We start from the raw sequence: 22863 nt of genomic DNA on the forward strand, positions 1-22863 counted from the left end.
AAAGCCACAGAAATGTACACCTTATTTTTTTTTTTTAAGATTTTATTTATTTATTTGACACAGAGAAACAGTGAGAAAGAGAACACAAGCAGGGAGAGTGGGAGAGGGAGAAGCAGGCTTCCCGCAGAACAGGGAGCCCGATGTGGGGCTCGATCCCAGGACCCTGGGATCATGACCTGAGCCGAAGGCAAAGGCTTAATGACTGAGCCACCCAGGTGCCCCAGAAATGTACACTTTAATATGGTGAATTTTATATTATATGAATTGTATTTTAATGAAATACTACAATTTTTTAAAAAGCATTGTGTACCCAAAATAAAAGGACAGATGAAAGATTAGAGACTGAGATTATGAAGGATTTCCAATCATAAAGAAGTGAAATAATTTGGTACCTCCAAACCCCCCATGACTGATAGAGAACTTTATCTATTATGTGGCTTCAGAAGATTAAGAAAGGTCCTGTGGTGTGGCTTTTACAGGTGGACAGGAAAAATCAGAATCATTACATGGCCCTCTGCTCAGAGCCAAGGAATGTGGTTAGAAATGTTATGCAAATTGAGATGATAAAACCAAATTACCTCCACTCAGTAAATCACCTGTAGTTCAGAAACAGCAGGGAGGTTGGAAAACTAAAAGGGAGTGTGGGTAGGACTGAAGGGATGTGATTTTTCTTTTTTAATGTACAATCCAACAGCACCTCTCCCTAGATTTTGTGCTAAAATAAGAGCATTTTCACACATTTTAATTGCTCTGCGATAACAACAGTGTGAACTCCATCCACAAACATTTATTATCTACTTAATTTTGCTCTAATTTCAGTGTAGCAAGAACTCACCTTGTAAGTGGGAATAACTGTCCGTTTAGTAAAAAGAAATCCCTTCCCACATTGCTAATCCTATTGTGCATTTCTGTAATAAAGTATTAATAACAAATGGCCTTTTATATTTCTCCATTTTAAGGTTGCGTTTTTAGATTACTATTTTCAAAGTAGCATCTTTATGAACTGGAACCCCACTTGCTCCTTGAACATTAGTAAAGAATATTAAAATTGAAGAAGTTAATGTTTCTTAAGATTTCTAATCAGGATTTTAGATGAGACTTATATGCCTTTATAAACTTTATAGTACTTGGTGCTATAATGTTCATGATAAACTATACGGAACTGTCTATAAGATGCATTTAGAAATGAGATTTGTATAATTTCATAGCTATCTAAATTGTTCTGATTATTTTCCAGACCTGTCATATACTCCATCCTTTATAGTGATGCTACAGAACAGAGAGGAATGGATAAAAATATTGGCGAGCAACTCAATAAAGCTTATGAAGCCTTTCGACAGGCATGTATGGATAGAGATTCTGCAATAAAAGAACTACAGCAAAAGGTATATGGTTTTGGTTTTGAAAGTTCTTATTTATTCTGGCAAATGGAAATTTGAGAATCTTTTGCAAGTGAAAAATATTGTATTGTTACAAACCTTCTTGAAGAACTGTAATAACTAAAACACTGAGATATATATTAATGGATGAAATTTAAGATTCTTATTTGTTTTTTATTTAAAAAATAACATTTTTTTATTTTTAAAAATAAAATTATTTTTAAAATTTAAAATTTTTTAGGAAAAAAAAACACATTGTGACCTGAAGGAATAGTTCATAAAGAGCATCATCCTCCATAAATAATTTTTAATTTTCAGTTTCAAAAGATGGTAATTAGAAGAAAGGTATATTTCCTAGGCATAAATTTAGTAGTTCCCAGGCACATGTCTGTCATTGGTCCATGATTAGGTCTTCACTGATCTGCAGCAAAATGAGAAAAATAAGAATGTAATGAACTTCTCGTAATGCTAAATTTATCCAATTCAAAATTCTGTCCTTTATTCTCATACTGTGTTTCCATACTATCAGATTTTAGGGCAGGATTTTATTAACACACACTTTTGTGAGATGCTAATGATAGAGTTTTTATTTGCTTATTTAATATCACTATTTAGGAGTGTTTTGGGGGTCCCAGTACCAAAAAACACATTCTGTGTTGTCCAGAGGGACTCACAGGACTTAGCATACAGTAACACTCACAGCTAAGATTTATTACATTGACATGATAAAGATACACAGTCAGATCATTAATGTAAAACATCAGGCAGACTCTGGAGGGATCCACATGCAGGCCTCCTATGCTCTTTCCCTCCAGTGAGGGGTCACACAGAGTGCACCCTGCCTCCAGCTTCAAAAACTTAGTCACTCAGGTGCAGTCCTTCTACATAGGGAACTTCATTTGAAACTCAAGAATTCAGGGTTTTTATTAAGAGCTGGTCACATAGATATCCTATGTCAATCAAAATTTCAGACTCTCAGAAGGAAAGTAGGTCTTCCCCATAAATCTCATGGTACAGTCTAATTAAGCTGGCACAACAATCAACTTTATTACTTTATCGACTTTATCACAAGTCAGGTTCCCGGATGCCAGCCAAGGGCCAACCTTGCAATAGTTTCAACAGGCAGTTGAAAGTGGGAGATCTTGAATTGGTTACCTCATTTAAGAAACAATTTTATTAGCCTTAAAATTCTAAAGTCTAGAATATGCTAGCCATGCAATTCTTAGTCACTTCCATAAATATAGGAACTACACAATTCTCTTCATCCTTTCTACTTGACACATCTATAAAACTAGATGTTATACGTACTTCCCTGTATTTCTCAGAAATCATTATTTGTGATTCTCCTGTTTGTTTGCAAAAGATTACTTCCAGTTATATGGGTAGACTTGTGGACTAGGTCTTCCTTAGGGGTACACAGGAGAAACAGGGGCATAACAATGACAGGGAGTTTTCCAAATTATTGAAGTTTAGAATTTGGATTTCTTTGCGTTTCCAGTTCAGGTATAAAGCATAATCACATTTTAAAAAACAAGAACAACAACAAAATCCCAACTTTTATTCTTCTTATTTTCCCATTAGGTTCGTTAAGAAACTTCAACAATCTTATACTTGTTCTAGGAAAGTTAGGAAACAGAATTAGGGAAGAGGAGTATTGAGATATTCTTAGGTTGAGGCAGAAACAGAAATTTCTCTAACTGCTCCTCTGCCTTCACTGCCAATGGTAAGCAACCAGAAACTTGTGATTTAACTTTTTAACTGCCATGGAAAAAGCCTTTGCTCACATCAGCAATTATCCAAAGGATGGTAAAGGGATATATATATATTTTAGTATTTGTCAAGTATTCAAGAATAAAAGAAAACATGTATACTCTCTATTCTTATATACTAAACTCAAAATATCCTGATTTATTTAAGAAAAATCAATGAATGTCTGCTGCATACTGGGCCTTTGATGAGGTTCTAGGAATGCTGAAACAAAACATAGTTTATGCCCTTAAGGAACTTTCCAATAAGAAGATAAAAAGGACGATTAATAGTTATTACCACAGTGTACTAAGTCCTATAGTGGAGATCTGTGGGGGCTAACAAATAAACACAAAGAAGAATCACCCAAACCAGTCTGGGAGGATCAGGTCATAAGCCCACTCTCAAGCCCAAAGCTTGGGCTAAGATTAGGAGTTGGGTAAATTAAGGGGGCGGGGGGAGCAGTTTATATAATAAAAACACAAAAGTGAGGTAATATATGGTACATTCCATGTACAATAAGGTGATTCTATGGCTCCAACAAGAACAATAAAGAAGTACAGGAAAAGAAGCTGTGAAGGTAGACTAGGGCCCTATCTTGAGGAATATGACTAAGTAGTTCATACTGTATTCTTATTCAATCCGAGTTTACTGAAGGATTAATATATATGCTTTAAAAAAGTCTTCCTGACATTTGGATATAGGATAGAGGGCAATGTGGAATTCAGGCTCAATAAGCATGGAGATGATAAACAATGGTCTAAGAGCCAGGAATATAAAAATAAGTGGCAGTCATCAGGTTGCACTTTATGAATTTTTATATGTGTGTGTGTATAATATATGTATAATTATATATAAATATCTATTAATATACATATGTTATATAGTTAGCCCTTGAAAAAGTGCAGGGGGGTTAGGGGTGCTGACCCCCCATGTAGTCAGAGATCTGCATGTTAACTTTTGATTCTCTAAAAACATAACTACTAATAGTCTACTGTTGACTGGAAGCCTTACCAATAACCAATAAACAATTGATTAACATATATTTTGTATGTTATATGTATTATATACTGTATTCTTACAATAAAGTAAGCTAGAGAAAAGAAAATGTTACTAAGAAAATCATAAGAAAAATATATATAGTAATGTACTGTATTTATTGGAAAAAAATCCACATATAAGTGGATGCATACTGTTCAAGGGTCAACTGTACATATATTATACTTCAGTGTAAAAAAAATAAATCAATGGCACTCATTTCAAGCAGTCAACATGAGAACTTAAATTAAGCATTAAGGATGAATTAAGGAAGAGATCTAAGATTTATTTAGGAAATAGAATGGAAAGCAGGTGGCACCTGAATGCAGGCCACTTCTGAGTGTGATAACATAGATTCTAGGAGGATACCCAGGTATCTGGAATAGAAAACTGCATTGATGGTGGTGCTGATGACTACAAGGATCAGTAGAGAAGAAGATACAGATTTATAGATGGGGAAATAAAATGTGTAATTAGGTTTTAGTTACCAGGTTTAGTTACCTGCGGGACATGCAGGTTAAATTGTCCAATGGATAGTTGCAAATATGGAACTAGAAGCCTTTATTATAGCCTTGAATAAAATAGCATTTCCAGGTTCGAGTGTATAGGGCAAAGGAGTATTTGAAAGATAAGAGTGTGAGAGGAAGGAAATAAGGCCAACCAGTTGGTCATTGGAGATTCAAAACTAGGTTAAAGGATTGACTATGAAACAAGAGGAGAAACACCTATTCCTCTGAGAAGTGGAAGGAACAAGAAGAAAAAATACGTGTACGCAAAGATAAGTTTGCAGATCAGAAATGATGGTGGCAGGAAGTTAGCAAGGTTTTCATCTATCATTTATATGTGGAATCTAAAGAAGTCAAATGGTGATGGGGCGCCTGGGTGGCTCAGTTGGTTAAGCGACTGCCTTCGGCTCAGGTCATGATCCTGGAGTCCCGGGATCGAGTCCCGCATCAGGCTCCCTGCTCGGCAGGGAGTCTGCTTCTCCCTCTGACCCTCCTCCCTCTCATGCTCTCTGTCTCTCATTCTCTCTGTCTCAAATAAATAAATAAAATCTTTAAAAAAAAAAAAAAAAAGTCAAATGGTGGTTACCAGGGTTTAGGAGGTGGGGATAAGACTGATGCTGTTTAAGGATATAAACTTATAAATGTATAACTTATAATGAGTAGTGAATAAGCCATAAAGATCTAATGCACAGTATAATGAATATAGACAATAATATTGTACTATAATTATATAATGTAAATATTGCTACAAGAGCAATCATATTACAATATGTAAATGTATCAAAGCACACTGTATACCTTAAATTTACATAATGTTCCATGTCAAATTTATTCAGTAAAAAAATAGAGTTATAATGTAAGAGTATTTTTTTTTCTGTGAAATGCAAGGTGAGGTCATCTGAATGAAGTGATTTTAGGTTATTCTGAGAGTAGTAGTAAAGAATTGAAACAGCTTCAGTTAAGAAATGAGAGAAGAAAAAAGTTACATCCAACATTTACTGAATTTTTGGTGATAATCCATGTTTGTTGTCATTTTTTTCAGCAGCTTTCTTGGTATAGAAGTGGAATGAGCAGATGGCCAAATCCAGGATTAGGAGATTGCAGAGTTAAGAATAGAATAATGGTTAGGTGGCTAGAAAGGGTACAAAAGCAATTGAAATTGTGTGCTTTGAAATACAAACTAACATTAGAAAGAAGTTAATCTAGGAGTCTAATAGACTAAGAACAAAAAGAGGGTTTATGTCTGAGGTCTCCATGAAGTGAGAGAACAGATACAGAAGGAGTAGAAGAATGTGAGAGGTCTATTAGTAATAGACTATTACTAATGAGTTTTTGAATTGATGTTTAGGATCTCTGTCTTCATGATGTGTCATGAAAGTGGGTAGCCGGAGTGGGATTGAAAAATTCAAGAAACAGATCTATTAGAACACTTCTCCTAAAGTGGTGATAAGATCAGGAGCATTTGGAGAGACTGTGTGAAAGGAAGAGCCAAGGAGCACTTGGTGGCTCCGATGGTTAAGCGTTTGCCTTTGGCTCAGGTCATGATCTCAGGGTCCTGGGATCGATCCCCACATCAGGCTCCCTGCTCAGTGGAGAGTCTGCTTCTCCCTCTCCCTATGACCCTCCTCCCTGCTTGTGCATTCATGCTCTCAAATAAATAAATAAACTATTTTTTTTTTAAAGGAAGAGCCAAAATTCTTGAATGTGAGAGAATGACTGGTATGTTGTAAGATAAACGGTTTCGAGGAGAAACTGGTATAATTGAATGCCTTGTGGATGGTCTTTTGCTTAAATTTAAAGGACTAATGGTTCAGAAGTAGCAATGATGAGGCAAGATAGTACGTATCTTTTTGTTCTTCCACTTCCTATTCCATCCATTGCCCAACCCCTGTGGTTTGATGTAGACAGCTTCATATGAGGAGACTGCAGAGGCATCTGTATCCTCAGAAGACAATGTAATAATTCCCATTTTAAAGCAAGACACCAGTCTTTTTGAAAGTCAGATTTATTGGCCATTACATTCTCTATAGTATAATGAAATAGGAGTTCTGACATAAAATTTTATACTTTGATCTCATTCATTATGTTTTTTTTAATTAACTTTTTTCTAAAATGTTATTGTGAAAAGACCTGTATACTTTTGATATTTCTTGGGATTTTGTTTTATGGGACATGTGTTGTTTTTCGAATTATAGAATCAGAGGTGCCAAGTGTAAATCACTAATTTGTTCCAATCTACTCCCAGAAATGAAATTGAACTTTGAAGTAAAACAAGCTAGATATTCCTCATTTAAAATCTTTAGTAATAAGGTGACAAATACAAGCTCTCAAACTTACAGTATGAAAATTAGAGCAAAGGCTCTGAGTGGTGATTTTGGTAAAGGAAATTATTACTTGATTTGATTTTATTTGGATATTTTGAGTTCATATGTAAGAAGATTAGTCAGGGGAAGATGATTAGCAGGCAGTTGAAGTGTGGATCTTTAAAGTAAGGTACCAGTTGGAAATACCAATTTGGGAATCATCTTCACAGAGATATTTGGAGTGATGGGAGGAGGAAGTACCAATGGGAAAGAGAACAGAGCAAGAGAAGAAAAGCAAGAGGACAACCTTGGAGAAGTTGCCTGGCATTCTGATGGCAAAAAGGCCCCAAGGGCTGTGCTGTCAGTGAGTCTACCTGCCCTTCCTAACATTATGCTTAAAGAATTGGTCTATTAAGTGACATCAGCAAGATGGCAAACTAGGAAGTGGTAGGCCCTTGTTCAGATTGATTGAAATAATTTTAGAGGAGCTCTGGAAATCAGTGATCTTCAGCAACCAAGCAGACCCTAGTCAAGAAAAAGCCATATTCAAAACTGTAGAAAATTTCCTGGCATTTCTACTTGCCCTGGACCCACTCCCTGCCCATGATCGTGTGGTGCAGTTGGGAGGAAGTAGCCCAAATTCTTGGTTCCCTCCCTCAGAAAGGAAAGAGCAAGGTAGAACTTGTTTGAAACATCCTGACCTGTCTGTGGACTATCCAAGGGACTGTTTTCTGTCTCACTTGACTTGGAGCTCAGAGTTGGGAATGGTAGCATAGTTTGGGTCTCAGGCAGGAAGCTGTGGAAGGCAGTGTTGGGCAGCATAGCATGTGGAAAGAGGCTGCAGTGGACATCTAAGTGTAAGAGATTGAAGGAAGAGGAATATAATAAACATCTAAGGTCCTAAGAAGCTGGGGTAAGACTTTTTGAGAAGTTAACATACTTCCAACAAGCCAGGGAAAATCAGAAACAAACAGAAACATACACACACTAGCCCAAACAAGATACACACTCAGAAAATACCTGGAAGACCGTAAAGCTTTACCCTGAGCTAATCATAAGGCTAATGGGCCTGCTAATTATAATTAGTGAAGATCTTTCACACCTGGTGGCAAAGACTAGGAGAGTTTATTCACATACCCCAGTTTTCAACAAATTACAAGGCCTACAAAGAAACAGGGAAATGTAGCCCTTTTTAAAGAATATCATAAATTTCCAGAAACAGTCCTTGATAAACATGTATCAGACTTACTAGACAAAGACTTTAAAACAGTGTCATAAATATGCTCCAAGAGCTAAAGGAAAACAGAATGAAAGGAAGTGAGGAAAGCAATAATATAAACAAAATGAGAATATTAACAGTGAGACCAAGTATTTTTAAAAAGTGAAACATTCTTGAGTTAAAAAATAGAACATATGAGTTGAAAATTACACTAGAGGGGTTCAGGGGCAGACTTGAACAGGCAGAAGAAAAAAGTCCATGGGGGCGCCTGGGTGGCTCAGTTGGTTAAGAGACTGCCTTCGGCTCGGGTCATGATCCCAGGGTCCTGGGATCGAGTCCCGCATCGGGCTCCCTGCTCTGCGGGGAGCCTGCTTCTCCCTCTCCCACTCCCCCTGCTTGTGTTCCCTCTCTCGCTGTGTCTCTCTCTGTCAAATAAATAAATAAAATCTTTAAAAAAAAAAAAAAAATCCATGAACTCAAAAATAGGTCATTTGAAATAATGGAGTCTGAGGAGCAAAAAGAAAAAAGAAAAGTGAGCAGAGCCTAAGAGATTTATGGGACACTATCAAGTGGAGCAATATACACATTATAGGAGAAGGTAAAGAGAGAGAAATTAAAGAAATAGAAAAAAAAAGAAGTAGATTGAAGAAATAATAAATGATAACTTCCCAAATTTGGGGAACAACATGAATATACAAGTCCAAGAAGCTCAACAAATTCTATGTAGGATAAATCCAAAGAGCCCTCCCTCAAACTACATTGTAATCAAACTGTCAACAAAAACAAAAAAAGAATCTGGAGAGCATCAAAAGAAAAGGGACTCATCATGTAGAAGGGAGGCCCCAATAATACAGTCGGTGAATTTCTTAGCAGAAACCTTGCAGGCTACAAGGCAACGGGATGACATTTTTAAGGGCTGTAAGAAAGAAATCTGTTAACCAAGTATACTGTATATCTGGTCAAACTGTCCTTGAAATGAGGGAGAAATTCAGATTTTCCCAAACAAAAGTGGAAAGAGTTCATTACCACTAGACCTGACCTAGAAGAAATGCTGAAGAGTGTCCTTCAAGTTGAAATGAAAGCTGGATAGTAACTTGAATTCAAGTTAGTTTGATATCAAGTTAAGATAGTGTCATAACTTCAGGACGTTATATGTAGTCTCAGTTGTAACCTCAAAGAAAATACCTACAGAATATACACAAAAGGAAAGGGAAAGAGAATCAAAATGTGTAAATGTGTCACTACAAAAAAATCAACTAAACACAGAGGAAGGCAGTAATGGAGGAAACAACAAAAAGCTGTAGGATAGGGGCGCCTGGGTGGCTCAGTTCGTTAAGCGACTGCCTTCGGCTCAGGTCATGATCCTGGAGTCTCTGGATCGAGTCCCGCATTAGGCTCCCTGCTCGGCAGGGAGCCTGCTTCTCCCTCTGACCCTCCCCCCTCTCATATGCGCTCTCTCTCTCTCTCATTCTGTCTCAAGTAAATAAATAAAATCTTAAAAAAAAAAATTTTTTTTTTTAAAAAAGAAAAAGCTGTAGGATATACAGAAAACAACAAAATGGCAAAAGTAAGTACTTCCCTGCTGGTATTTACTTTGAAGTGTAAATGGATCAAACACTCTAATCAAAAGACATAGGTTAGCAGAATGGATAAAAAACAGAATCCCACTATGTGTTATATACAAGCCTAACTTTAGATTTAAGCACATGCATAGGTTGAAAATGAAAGGATGGGAAAAGATTCAATGCAAATAGTAACCAAAAGAGAGCAAGGGTGTCTGTATTGATATCAGACAAAACAGACTTTATATCAAAGTTTTTTATAGAAGATAAAGAGGGGCGTTATATAACGAAAAAATTATCAGTTGTCAAGAAGATATAGTAATTATATATGCACTAAACATCAGAACTCCAAAATACATGATGCAAACATTGACAGTATTCAAAGAAGAAATGATAGCTCTACAGCAACCCTGGGGCACCTGGATGGCTCAGTCAGTGGATCATCTGACTCTTGGTCCTGGCTCAGGTTTTGATCTCATGGTTGTAAGTTCAAGCTTTGCATTTGGCTCCACGCTGGGCATGGAGCCTACTTAAAAAAAAACAAACAAACTTCAATACCCTACTATCAACACTTTCAAAAAGGGACAGAGCAACCAGATTAGAAGATCAGTAAGGAAAATGAGGTCTTGAACAACACTGTAGACCAGTTGGAACTGACAGACGTACATAGAATACTCCACTCAACAAGAGCAGAATTCACATTTTTCTCAAGTTCTTGTGGAACACTATCCAGGATTGCCCATATGTTAGGCCATTAAAAATGACATAATAAATGTTAAAAGGTTGGAATCATACAGAGTATCTTTTCTAATCACAATAGAATGAAACTAGAAATCAACAACAGAAGGAAAACAAGGAAACTAAAAATATGTAGAAATTAACACAGTCTTAAACAGCTAGTGGGTCAAAGAAGAAATCACAAGGCAAATTAGGAAATATCTTAAAAGCATAAAAATGAAAACACAGCCTACCAAAAGTTATGGGATGCTGTGAAAACTCTGCCAAGAGGGAGAGTAAATACTTAGATTAAAAAGAAGATCTCCAATCAATAACCTAACTTTACCTTAGGAAACTAGACAAAGAAGCACAAACTAAACCTAAAGCTAGCAGAAGGAAGGAAATAGAGATTAACAGTCATTAAAAAGTTCAAAGAATGCCTAGTACCCACTGGCTTCATGGTGAAATCTGCCAAACATTCAAAGAGGAATTACCACCAGTCCTTCTCATACTCTTCCAGAAATCGAACAGGATGGAACATTTCTTAATACTCTATGAGGCCATCATTACCCTCATACCAAAGCCATACACAGACATTGCAAGAAAACTGCAGACTAATATTTTTTATGCAAAAATCCTCAACAAAATACTAGGAAACCAAATTCAACAGCATATTAAAAGGATTATACACCTTGACCAAGTGAGATTTATTCTTGCAATGCAAAAGTGGTTTAGCATACAAAATCAGTCAGTGGAGTACATCACTTTAACAGAATGAAGAGGGGGAAAACCACATGATCATTTCAACTGATACAGAAGAAGCAGTTGACAAAATTCAAACCCCTTTAAAGCCTTTTAAAAACACTCAACAAACCAGGAATAGGAAATATTTCAACATAATAAAGGCCATTTATGAAAACCGCACAACTAACATAATACTCCATAGTGAAAGACTGAAGACTTTTCTTGTAAGATAGGAGTGAGACAGGATGTCCACTTATACCACTTTTGTTCAACATAGTACTGGAAATCCTACCCAGAGCAATTAGGCAAGAAAAACAGTATCCAAATTGGAAAGGAGGAAGTAAAATTATCTCTGTTTGCAGATCATCTTATATGGAGAAAACCCCTAATGATTCCATCAAAAAAACCCTGTTAGAACTAATAAATTCAGCAGAGTTGTAGGATACAAAATCAATGCACAAAAATTAGCATTCCTATACATTAACATTAAATAATATGAAAAAGAAATGAAGAAAATTCCATTTACAATATCATCAAAATAAATAATATACTTAGGAATAAACTTACCCAAGTAGATGACAGACCTATACACTGAAAATTACAAAAACACTGCTGAAAAAAATAAGAGATCAACAAATGGTAGAAAATTCTGTGTTCGTGGATTGGATTTACCTTTCACCATATACAAAAATTAAACCAGAACCTAAATATAAGAGCTAATACTATAAAACTCTTAGAAGAAGTCATAGGGAGAAAGTTTCTTTACATTGGATTTAGCAGTGATTTCTTGGATAGGACACCAACAAAAGATTAGGCAACAAAAGAAAAATTAGATAACTTGGACTTCATCAAAATTAAGGCAGCCCAAGGAACGTGAGAAAATATTTGCAAATTATGTATCTGATAAGGGATAGATATCTAGGCTATATAAAGAAACTCTACAGCTCAACAACAACAAAACCTGAGTTAAAAATAGGCAAAGGGTATGAATAGACATTCTCCAAAGAAGTTATACAAATGACCTGTAAGCACATGAAGTGATCCTCAGCATTATTAGCCATTGGGGAAACGCAAATCAAAACCACAATGAGATGCAGGTTCATACCAATTGTATTGGCAAAGATATGGAGAAGTTAGAATTCTTGTACATTGCTGATGGAACTGTAAAATGCTATAGCTACTGTGGGAAATGTATGGTATTTCCTCAAAAAAATAAACATAGGATTACCATATGACTCAGCAGTTCCACTTCTGGGTATATACCCCAAAGAATTGAAAGCAGGGACTTGAAGAAATATTTGTATATCCATGTTCATAGCAACCTTATTTATAATAGTCAGAAGATGGAAGCAACCTAAATGTCCATGGATGGATAAATGGATAAACAAAAGGCAGTATATACATAACAATGGAATTTATTCAGCCTTTAAAAGAAGAAAATTCTGACACATAGTACAACATGGATGAACTTTGAAGATTTTATGCTAAGTGAAATAAGCTCGTCACAAAAGGACATATAGATGTATGATTCTGCTTATGAGGTATCTAGAGTAGTGAGATCATAGAGACAGAAAGTAGTAGGGTGGTTCCTAGAGGCTGAGGGAAGTGAATGGAGAGTTAGTGTTTAAAAGGTACAGAGTTGGGCGCCTGGGTGGCTCAGTTGGTTAAGCGACTGCCTTCGGCTCAGGTCATGATCCTGGAGTCCTGGGATCGAGTCCCACATCGGGCTCCCTGCTCAGCAGGGGGTCTGCTTCTCCCTCTGCCCTCTTCCCTCTCGTGCTCTCTGTCTCTCATTCTCTCTCTCTCAAATAAATAAAAATAAAAAAATCTTTAAAAAAAAGAAAAAAAATAAAAGGTACAGAGTTTCAGTTGAGGAAGATGAAAAAGTCCTGGAGATAGTTTGTGGTGATGGTTACACAACATTGTGAGTATTCTTAATGCCACAGAACTGGACACTTAAGATTGGTTGAAATGGCAAATTTTATTTCTGTATTTTACCACAACTTTTTAAAAATCTGTTGCAAAAAAGGAAAAGAATGGGTGTAACCTGGATTCTCTTACTAGCTATGTTTTATTGCTGTTCATCTGTTTGTACAAACTCACTAGCCTTTTATGACTTAGTTGTCCATACTCCAAGCCAGTTCTTCTCTTCGTGTTTCTGTGAAAAAGTACAATTTAAGACTCCTATTTAAGAAGTCAATGTGCTACATCCATTTAAGAGCATTCTGTCAAGCAAAGGCATCCAAGTATTACAAATTAATGAGGGAAACAAAGCCAAATGCAGGTAAGTGATTTTTAAAATACTACTGGCTGAAACTACAAAAGCACATGCGTATTGAAAAAAATGCAAATAATTCAAAATATACAGAATATAAAATGATTGTCTTCTCCCTTACTCTCCAGGGGTAAGCATTGTTAGTAATTTATGAATCATATTTTTCGAAAAATAGAATGGTGCCAATCTGAAAAAGATTAAAATTTTTCAAAAATGTCTTTAACTTTGGGGCACCTGGGTGGCACAGTTAAGCGTCCTACTCTTAGTTTTAGCTCAGGTCATGATCTCAGGATCATGAGATCAAGCCCCACATCGGGCTCTGCACTCAGCAGGGAATCTGCTTAAGACTCTCCCTCTCCCTCTGCCCCTCCCCACTGTGCAGGAATGCACGTGTGTGCATGCGTGCTCTCTCTCTCTTTCTCTCAAATAAATATATTTTTTTAAATGTCTTTATCTTCACCATCATCATCACTAAAATTTATCAAAGCTTATGTTTACCAAAGTGCTTTGTACAGTCACCTAATTTAATCATTATACAAATCTTGTGAGGAAGTATTTTCATTTTTCAGATGAGGAGAAGGAAGTGCAGAGAGGTGAAATAACTTGCCCACAACCATGTATCTAATAAGTACTAAAGCTAGTAGAACTGTGATTTGAAAAAATCTACCTGACTGTAAATACCATGTCTATAACTTCTTTGCCTAAAATCATCAATAGTCTCAGATTCATACATAATAGGGCTACCTCATTCCATTTAATGGCTGACCATATATATATCTCTTCTACTACCTCTTCCTTTTTTAACATTCCAGATAGCATGTTTGATTTTCCTCATTTCTTCTTGAGTCCCACTTCTTTAATCTCCTTTGTAGGTTTATTCTCTACCACCAGGCCCGGTACATTTTAGTTTTTCAAGACTTTCTTCACTTCTTATTTTATGTTCTTATATGAGCTATCTCATCTTCTATAATTTCAGATACCTATGACAATGACTCCTAAATTTAACTCCCTACTCCAGATCTGCCCTCTGAGCTCTATATCTCATTGCTACTTGGAAGGATATTAAACTGAATGCCCAGACCTCCACTAATTTTTCCTCATCTGTATCATTTCAAAGGAGTTATGAGTTTTACAAACTGCTGTGGAGGATTATACTGCCTTTTATTTATCCTAAATTACCTCACTTAAATTTCAAAGGGTGATTCCTCATTCTATTACTAGCATCCTGCTATTGATCATCAAGTATATTTACTTTCCCTGGCCCCTAAGTATTTTTCTCTTTTTCAATACCAAATTTTCCATTGTTATACCTAGGCACTCTTGCCACCATGCCCTTAAATTGTATTAGAATCTCTCATTTTAAGAACACATTTCCAGTATAGCCTTCATTCTACTCCATACTAAAATGTCACATATCCCCAGATAATGCTGAACCAGTTGCATCCTCTTCCTCATTCAGCCCTTAAATTTATATTACATTATAAAACAGAAAGGAAAATTACCATTCATTGAATGAATACATTTTACAAGTTTCACATACTTTATATGTAAATCCTCCTAGCCTGGCAAAGTAGATAATAGTTAGCCCATTTTCAAATGAAAAAACTGAGACTCGGAAATAAGTTAATTTTTTCAGCCAATGTGGCAGAATGTATACTGAAACTAGGTTTATCTGAATCCAGATTTATTTTACTAACTTAGCTAAATCACAGCCCATTCCAGGTATTCAAACTGTTCTTCCCATTACTATGAATAACCTATTTTGGGTTCTTCTTTTCTTGGATGAGTCCTTCCTGTGTGATTTATATGTCTCGTATGAAAAGAGGCTGGAGTATAATGTTTGTTACTGATGGTTCTTTCTTTCATCCTACAATTTATGATGTCCCAGGTACATAATAAATGCTGGGATTCAAAGATAAATAAAACATAGAGCATGCTTAAAAGGGTCATAATCTGATATCGCTTATTCTGTTTGTTGCCTTGTGTAAGCATTCATATGTACCCATGCTAAGAGGTCTTCTGATTGTTCCAAAGTAAAGGGATGTTTTAATCACAGTAGCCCCTGACATGGACAGCTTTTAATATGCTTACAGAATAAGAGAAGAAACTCTTACACAGGGCAGTGGTAGAGTTGGTTTGGTCCTTGAATTAGTTACTGTACAGGATAAACTATTGGTAACAAGAGACCAAGAAGTACTGTGCTTAATTAAGATAGAAGTTTATCCTCATGCAATAGTCCAAAGGTGAGTAGCCAGGGATAGTAAGGCAGCTCTACCATTCCTTAAAATACGGTTTCCCTCTCTGGAATCACAGTGGCCGTTCGACTTGTTAACATTTCCCTGCCAGTGAGAAAAGAGAGAAGCATGGAAGAGCAGATAGCTTTCTTTTAATTATGCAGTCCAAAATTTGTACAGGTCACTTCTGTTCACATCGTATGAACAGAATGTAGACATATGGTCATATGGCTGTAAATATAGTCTCAACTAGATGACTATGTGTCCGGGTAAAAGTCTGTATTACTAAAAGAAAAAACAAATGTATATGGGGGAATAATTAGCAGTTTTTGCCACATCTTTTGACTGACTAGGCTAAAGTTGCCAGAGAGTATCAAATATCACAAGAGTCCATAATATGGACTTAAAATATTTAATCAATTTTATTACTTATACCAAGTTGCTTCTCATCCATTTCTGCCACTGTTCTGTGGAAGAAACAAAATATATTTAATAAAGACTTCAGTATCCTCTATTGGTTCTTAGACCATCTTTTCAAAAGAAGAAGAATAAAATAATTAAAACATTTTGAGGGCGCCTGGGTGGCTCAGTTGGTTAAGTGACTGCCTTCGGCTCAGGTCATGATCCTGGAGTCCCGGGATTGAGTCCCGCATCGGGCTCCCTGCTCGGCAGGGAGTCTGCTTCTCCCTCTGACCCTCCTCCCTCTCATGCTCTCTGTCTCTCATTCTCTCTCTCTCAAATAAATAAAATAAAATAAAAACATTTTGAAATTTTAAAATTGCCATTTAAAATCAGATTACCATATTCATAAACGAATTGTTTCAGAAAACTTCCTACATCTGATCTCTTGCTTTTCCCAAGATCTTTGCATTATGTAAAAAGAAAATAGAAATCTCCTTCATTAAAAAGAGAAATGTGGAGGGATGTCTGGGTGGGTCAGTCAGTTAAGCAGTTGACTCTTGATTTTGGCTCAGGTCATGATCTTCTGGGATCCAGCCCTGCATCAGGCTCTGCACTCAGTGTGGAGTCTGCTGGAGATTCACTCTCCCTCTCCCTTTGCTCCTCCCTCTGCTCATGCTCTTTCTGTCTTTCAAAATAAGTAAAATCTTTTTTAAAAAAATTTTTAAAAAGAAATGTGGCCTAAAACATATTTGTCTCCTTGCTGTTCTTGGTTAAAAGTGAAAAATCAACAATGTCTTGTATACAAAGGTAGAAATCTCTTAATTATAAGATAGTTCAGGTGCTTACAAAGAAAATTCCCTTTCGTGTACTGCAAAGAAAAGGGAAAGATACAGAATATTTAGAGCCATCCCATTTGCTAAGTAAAGAGCCTTACTGACTAATCAGTGAGTCTAAGATGAAATCCTCAAGACTAAATTTAACCATGCACTGTCTTTTTGTCATAAATTACAGATCCAAACTTTTTTTTTTAAGATTTTATATATTTATTTGAGAGAGAGTAAGCGAGAGAGAGAGAGAGAAAGCACAAGCTGGGGTAGGGGCAGAGGGAAGGGGAGAAGCAGACTCCTTGCTAAGCAGGGAGCCCATTGCAGGGCTTAATCCCAAGACTCTGGGATCATGACCTGAGCCAAAAGCAGACGCTTAACCAGCTGAGCCACCCAGGCACCCCAGATCCAAACATTTTTCTGACAACAAATGTTAAGGCATTAAGGATTGTGTTGTCAGATTGCTTTATCCTAGAGTTAGTCTTGACCCATCTGAAATGTAAAGTGTCAGGCTTATGTTACCTCTAAAAGCTTATAGAATATGTTTTCTAGGATTGTATGAAGGTATAAAATGCCTTTATTATAGGTCCTGCTTTATTTAATAATGCCTTTACTTTCACTTAAGATGTGCATGGCTTCATTCTTTACCACCCTTCTTTTTTCCCTTTCTTTCGTCCCCAAAATCTGGGTAAAGTGTCTGTGCAATTGGAGCAGTTGACGCTTGTTTTTTTCTACTGAAGCTACTGGTATTGGAATAAAAGTGCTCTGGCCATTTCTGATCAAAATTTTATTTCTTCTACTGTACATTGTCAGTACTTTGCCATAGACTCATTTTCTACCTATCAAAATTTAAAATATTTGTATTATTTGTTCCAGATTTTTTATTTCCAGAAATATATCCTATCAAAATTTTTAGACAAGTATGCTAAGATACAAATTCAAGAAGATCTGTTAATAATTGGGAATGTTTAAATTATGATGTTCACTCAAAGATACTGTGAGCACCTACTCAGTATATTGTATCAGGAACCATTCCATGTACTGGGTTCATGGAATGGTGGTACATCTAGTAAAGCAGAGACTAGTCAATCTCATAAATGTAAATTTTCAAGCTCTGATAAGTATTTTTTTTAATGTTTTATTTATTTATTCATGAGAGTCAGAGAGAGAGAGAAAGAGGCAGAGGCAGAGGGAGAAGCAGGCTCCCTGCCCAGCAGGGAACCCAATGCGGGACTCGATCCCAGGACCCTGAGATCATGACCTGAGCCGAAGGCAGATGCTCAACCATCTGAGCCACCCAGGTGCCCCAAACTCTGATAAGTATTAGGAAGAAATTAGAACATCTCTTAGGGACTTGACCTAATCTATAATCTAGGGGGTCAGAGAAGATAGTCTTTATGAAGGACAGGGTCAGGGTGCTTTCCAGGTGTAAGGATCTGTGTTATAAAGACTCATTGGCCTAAAAGAATTGAAAATATAAGGGAAAGGTGTAATGAGAAGAATCAGGGGCAAGACTGTGTAGGGTCTTTAGAGACCACCATATTGAGGATTTGGGGTTCTGTATTTTGAATGCAGTAGTAAACCACTGAAGATCTTTATGGGGAAAGAGTGGGAGGACTGAATGGGTGTTATGATTACATATGCGTTTTGCAAAACAAAATGGCTACAGTTGAGAGAATAGATTGGCTGATACATTTAGGGAGAGCAATGAGGTTATTGCAGTAGTTAATTAAGGTTGTGATGGCTTGAGTGGTGATGGCTACATTGGAGATAAAAAAGTGGATAGATTTGAGAGAGATTCAAGATTAAAACTGACGCTTGGTAATGGATTGACTATAGAACAAGTAGTTGTGAAGGATTGTTACAGCTTTCTGGATAGATAGATAGTGGTACCATATACAAAGAAGGAGTGCAAAGGACCTGATATTGCAGGGAGCTGGGTGAGAGGAGGGAGAAAGAGAAGTTGGAGGGAAGAGATCATCAGTTCTGAATATGTAAAAGTTGAAATGCTTTGCCAACAGCACTTGGCCACATAGATCTAGAGGAGAGACCTAGAAACCTTAAAGGAGCGGTCTGGGTTAGAAGGAGAAATTTGAGAGTCTGGTATATAACCTGCCACTTCAGTTAAGATTGTTTAAGGAGAGAGTATATAGCAAAAAGAGGGTCTTGGTATGCCGTAGTGGTTATTTAGGGGCTTGGGCTTTGGTGGTCAGGCAAACCTGAACTCAAATCCCAGCTCCACTGCCTACTGAGAAACTTTGGGCAGGTTATTTTGTACCTCTTCGTGCCTCAGTTTTCTCACCTGTAAAATGTGGGAAATAATCTACTCAGAAGATTAAAGAACTAAAATGAAATAAAATAGAGCTCTCTGATTTTGGTGCATAGTAAGTATTCAGTGAAATGATCATATGATGATAATGTATTGTTGAAAATTTTGGTTACAGAATAGTTCACAGTTTTTTAAAAATGTATCTTACTTTTGTAAGTAACTTCTGTTACTTACGTATCTGTATGTGCACAGAAGTTCTGAAAGGGTACATACCAAAGTGTCACTAGTTAACCCTGAGGAGGAATGGAAGTCACAGTAAAGGAAGACTCACTTTTTACCTTGTACGTATGTGGAGTTTTGTAGTGGTAGTGATGGTAGACCTTTTTGTTGTTTGCATTTTCTCAACAAGTGTGCTACTTTTGTAATTTTTAACAGCCATTAATTGTTTCTTAATCAGTTTTGACTATTTTTTCTTTTTGCAAACTTTGGACAACCAGGGTTTTTAGTTTTTTTGCTTGACAGAATGTTTTTGATTCAGTGGAGGTACCACTGAGCTTTGAGCTTTTTTTTTTTTTTTTTTTGAGCTTTGAGAGAGCTCAAAAAGAAACTTCTGAGTCCTGGGTTACAATGAACTAGAAGAAAGACTGACAAAACTGGCTTAGAGCATGGGGAAGTTGTGTGGTAAGTCTGATGACATGTTGTCCATGTTCAGTGGTAGTCAGGGCTTTAGTTAATGGATGCATATGCTACATGCTTTGGTAACATTTTATATAGATACCTTGCTCATTATTAAAGGAAAGGAACTAATATTTGCAAAAAGCTTATTATGTACCAGATAATTTATACACACTATTTCCTTCAGTGCTTCCAGCAAATATCATTTTCGTTTCAAAAAGAAAACAAAGCTCAAAGAGACTAAGTAAATTAATCAGAACCAAAACAAAGATCGTAAAATAAAAATAGTTTGTCATTCTTTACCATTTGGCATGCTGAGAAATTGGTGGCAGCACTGTCACTAAATAGTAGATAATCAGATTGATAATCTGATCTGTCAAATTGCAGGTCTAGGTAAGTCTTGATGGGGCCAGGGGGTGGGGGGGTTGTATAGCAGGGCTTGTAACCTAGTTATAAGAAAATATAGCAGAGAATGGTTGAAGAATAAACTGTGTAAACCAGGGTCTCTGAGTTGCTAATCCTATACAATCTCTTTTTTTAACTTAAAATTGAAGTTGATATTTAGTTTACCCAGAGTTTCAAGATAAGGTAGTTTGTGATCAAAGTGTTGTATATTAGGACAGTTATTATTTGTCTTACTTCATGAACTGTGGAGTTTCCTTATTGAGAGCATTTGTGGTAGCCTTCTATAAAGCTTTTGTCCTCTTTGTTAATCTTGGAACAGTCTGAAAGGTTTTTAAATTGAGATTCTTTTTTTTTAACCCATTTCAGTTTATTAAATTCCTATTGTCTTTATACCTGGAGGAAAACAATGGTATTTTTCAGAACATTGAGGTTAGTTCTTGAGGATGAAAAGAGACAATGTTTGACCTTTTGCAAGTATCATTGATGACAAAGGGCACTTGAACTTTTGTTCCCCCATCTAGGAAATAAGTGCTTTGGAAAATATGAAAATGACAGTTTTCAGTTTCAGCAGTAGGGAAAAAAATTCAATTTATAGAACTCTTTTAATATTTATGAAACCCATGAAAACTTGAGCAGCTGTATATCCAAAATTATAGAGAATATGCTGCCTTAGTTTTGAAGATGAATTGAAATTTTCCCTGGATAAAGGGACAGTTCTAAAGATAAGCTTTCTGCTTTGTTTATGAGCAGGGAAGGACATGTATGGATGACCACCTTTAATAAACTTAAAATGTGTACTATATTAATGGGCATTGTTTTAAGTTTTGCTTTTGAACACTAAGAAAGAATACAGAGTACATTATGGCACAAGTACCTAAGTACCTGTTTACCTCTTTAGATGCTGGTAGACCACTTGTTTTACTAGTCTTTGGAGTTGGAAGGAGTGTCAAATACACAGAAGCCAGAGTTGTCTTGGCCAGATGGTGTTTGATACAGATGGATGGTTAGTTGTCATGCACATCTCCTAGTTGGTAACTTGTTGCTGCCATCTGACTCAAAGAATCATTCACACACACTGGCTGTCAAAAGCATCTTCTCTTCTGTCTGTTTTAGCTGTCATGTCTGTGCTCTGTACAGAAGTGTTGACAAGACATTGCTGTTGTACATTTTCAATGTGGTTGTTAGTGATTTTTCTGTTTTGTGGGGTCTCTGATAGGGCTGTAATGTACTTGGTTTGTAATTGTATTTTTTTAAAAAAATACTGTGACAGTACAACAATTATCTCACCTTTTAAAAGGACTTTTCAGGTTGTAAGTTTATTCAGATCTGTTCAGTGAACAAAAGCATTTAATAAAAAGAAAAAAAACTTATTCTTTCAGTTTCCAAATATAACAAATAAATTTAATTCTACTGGTTATTTCCCAATTTGATACAATATCTTCTTCTGGACTTTCCCTCTCATAGCCTTGTGGTCAAAATCTTTATACTATTTTTTGAATATGTATTTTCTTTTCTTGAATTAGCACCTTTTTTGCTGATGGTATAAGCTTCCCTTTTTTCAAAAAAAAAAAAAGATCTTTGGATAATTGCCTATCTTTTGTACCCATTTTCTCAAACTTAATGTCCTTTTGTCTTACTCACCTACTGACCTGTCTCCATTTTTCCTGTTTCCCTTATAGAATATAAGCAAAGCCTTTTCTCTGTTCTTTCAGGTACCTTCTGAAGTCATGTCTATTTCTCTGATACTTAACAACTTAATCAACAACTTAAATTCTATTTATTCCACTAATATTTACTGAGCATCTCAAAATTTGCCAGCCACTCTGCTGCATACTCTAGAGATACCAGAAGAAAATAGCCTCTGCCCTTGAAGAGGTCATAGTCTAAAGCGAAATCAGAAATAATTAGACTAGGATACTATAATTGCTATAATGTAAGTATGTGGAAAAAGCAGTAAGAAAACAAGGACCAATGCTATTCTTTTTCCCCTACTATACTTCCAGAATATCAGTTTTTAAGTTATTACAGAGTTTGCTAGAGTTTATGAAGTACTTTATTAAGTAGTTTAAGAAATAGTTTAGAACTTCAACTTGAAATTTTTCCCAGCCAGTGAATATATTTTCAGCATTATTCATTTACTATAATATTTTATATGTAGGTGTGCTAAAGTATGTTTTTAAGCCAGAGACTAAAAGGTGAATATTACCTAGCAGAGCCTTCTGAGTTGGTTCCAAAAGAAAATACAAGTCCTTTGGTTTTCCATGAAGGTGGGAAAAAAATATATAGTAGAAGGAGAGTGGGCTGAGGTTTGAGTAACTTACATGCTTATTCTGGGTATATCTCTAATTGCTAAGTTTTTTGTACTGGTTACTTAATGTCTGGATAGAAGAATACTTTTACCTGTCGAAATGTAGTGAAAGAATGGGCATTTATTGGTCAGTGTTTATGAAGAGCTTTGAGTTCTTTGGAGAAAGTTGTAAATACACAGAAGTAGATAGTGAAGAAATAACATCCGCATGTTTGCTGATTGCTCAGCCTGGTAGTTCTATGTAGCCCAGGTAAATT

General features: G+C 36.2%; 1 protein-coding gene across 9 annotated transcripts in view; it reads left to right on the forward strand.

Annotated features, from left to right (window-relative positions):
• The window catches only part of TANK (TRAF family member associated NFKB activator), a 95400-nt gene that overhangs the window by 35140 nt on the left and 37397 nt on the right, over nt 1-22863 (forward strand). For 7 of the 9 annotated variants that reach the window (XR_006789613.3, XM_045868758.3, XM_045868755.3 and 4 more), the window contains exon 2: nt 1238-1385. Coding sequence is in view for 8 of the 9 variants with exons in the window: in XM_045868755.3 (XP_045724711.1) it covers nt 1238-1385 (148 nt within the window). In the remaining variant the exon portion in view is untranslated. Of the gene's footprint in view, nt 1-1237; nt 1386-2960; nt 3103-13335; nt 13499-22863 lie in introns of those variants that run through there. The other 2 variants (XM_045868762.3, XM_045868761.3) reach the window with 2 other exon arrangements.

The sequence above is a fragment of the Mirounga angustirostris genome, unplaced genomic scaffold, assembly GCF_029215605.1.
Source record: "Mirounga angustirostris isolate CCGP_5_RB_7025 unplaced genomic scaffold, mMirAng1.0.hap1 SCAF_3, whole genome shotgun sequence".
Lineage (NCBI taxonomy): Eukaryota > Metazoa > Chordata > Mammalia > Carnivora > Phocidae > Mirounga > Mirounga angustirostris.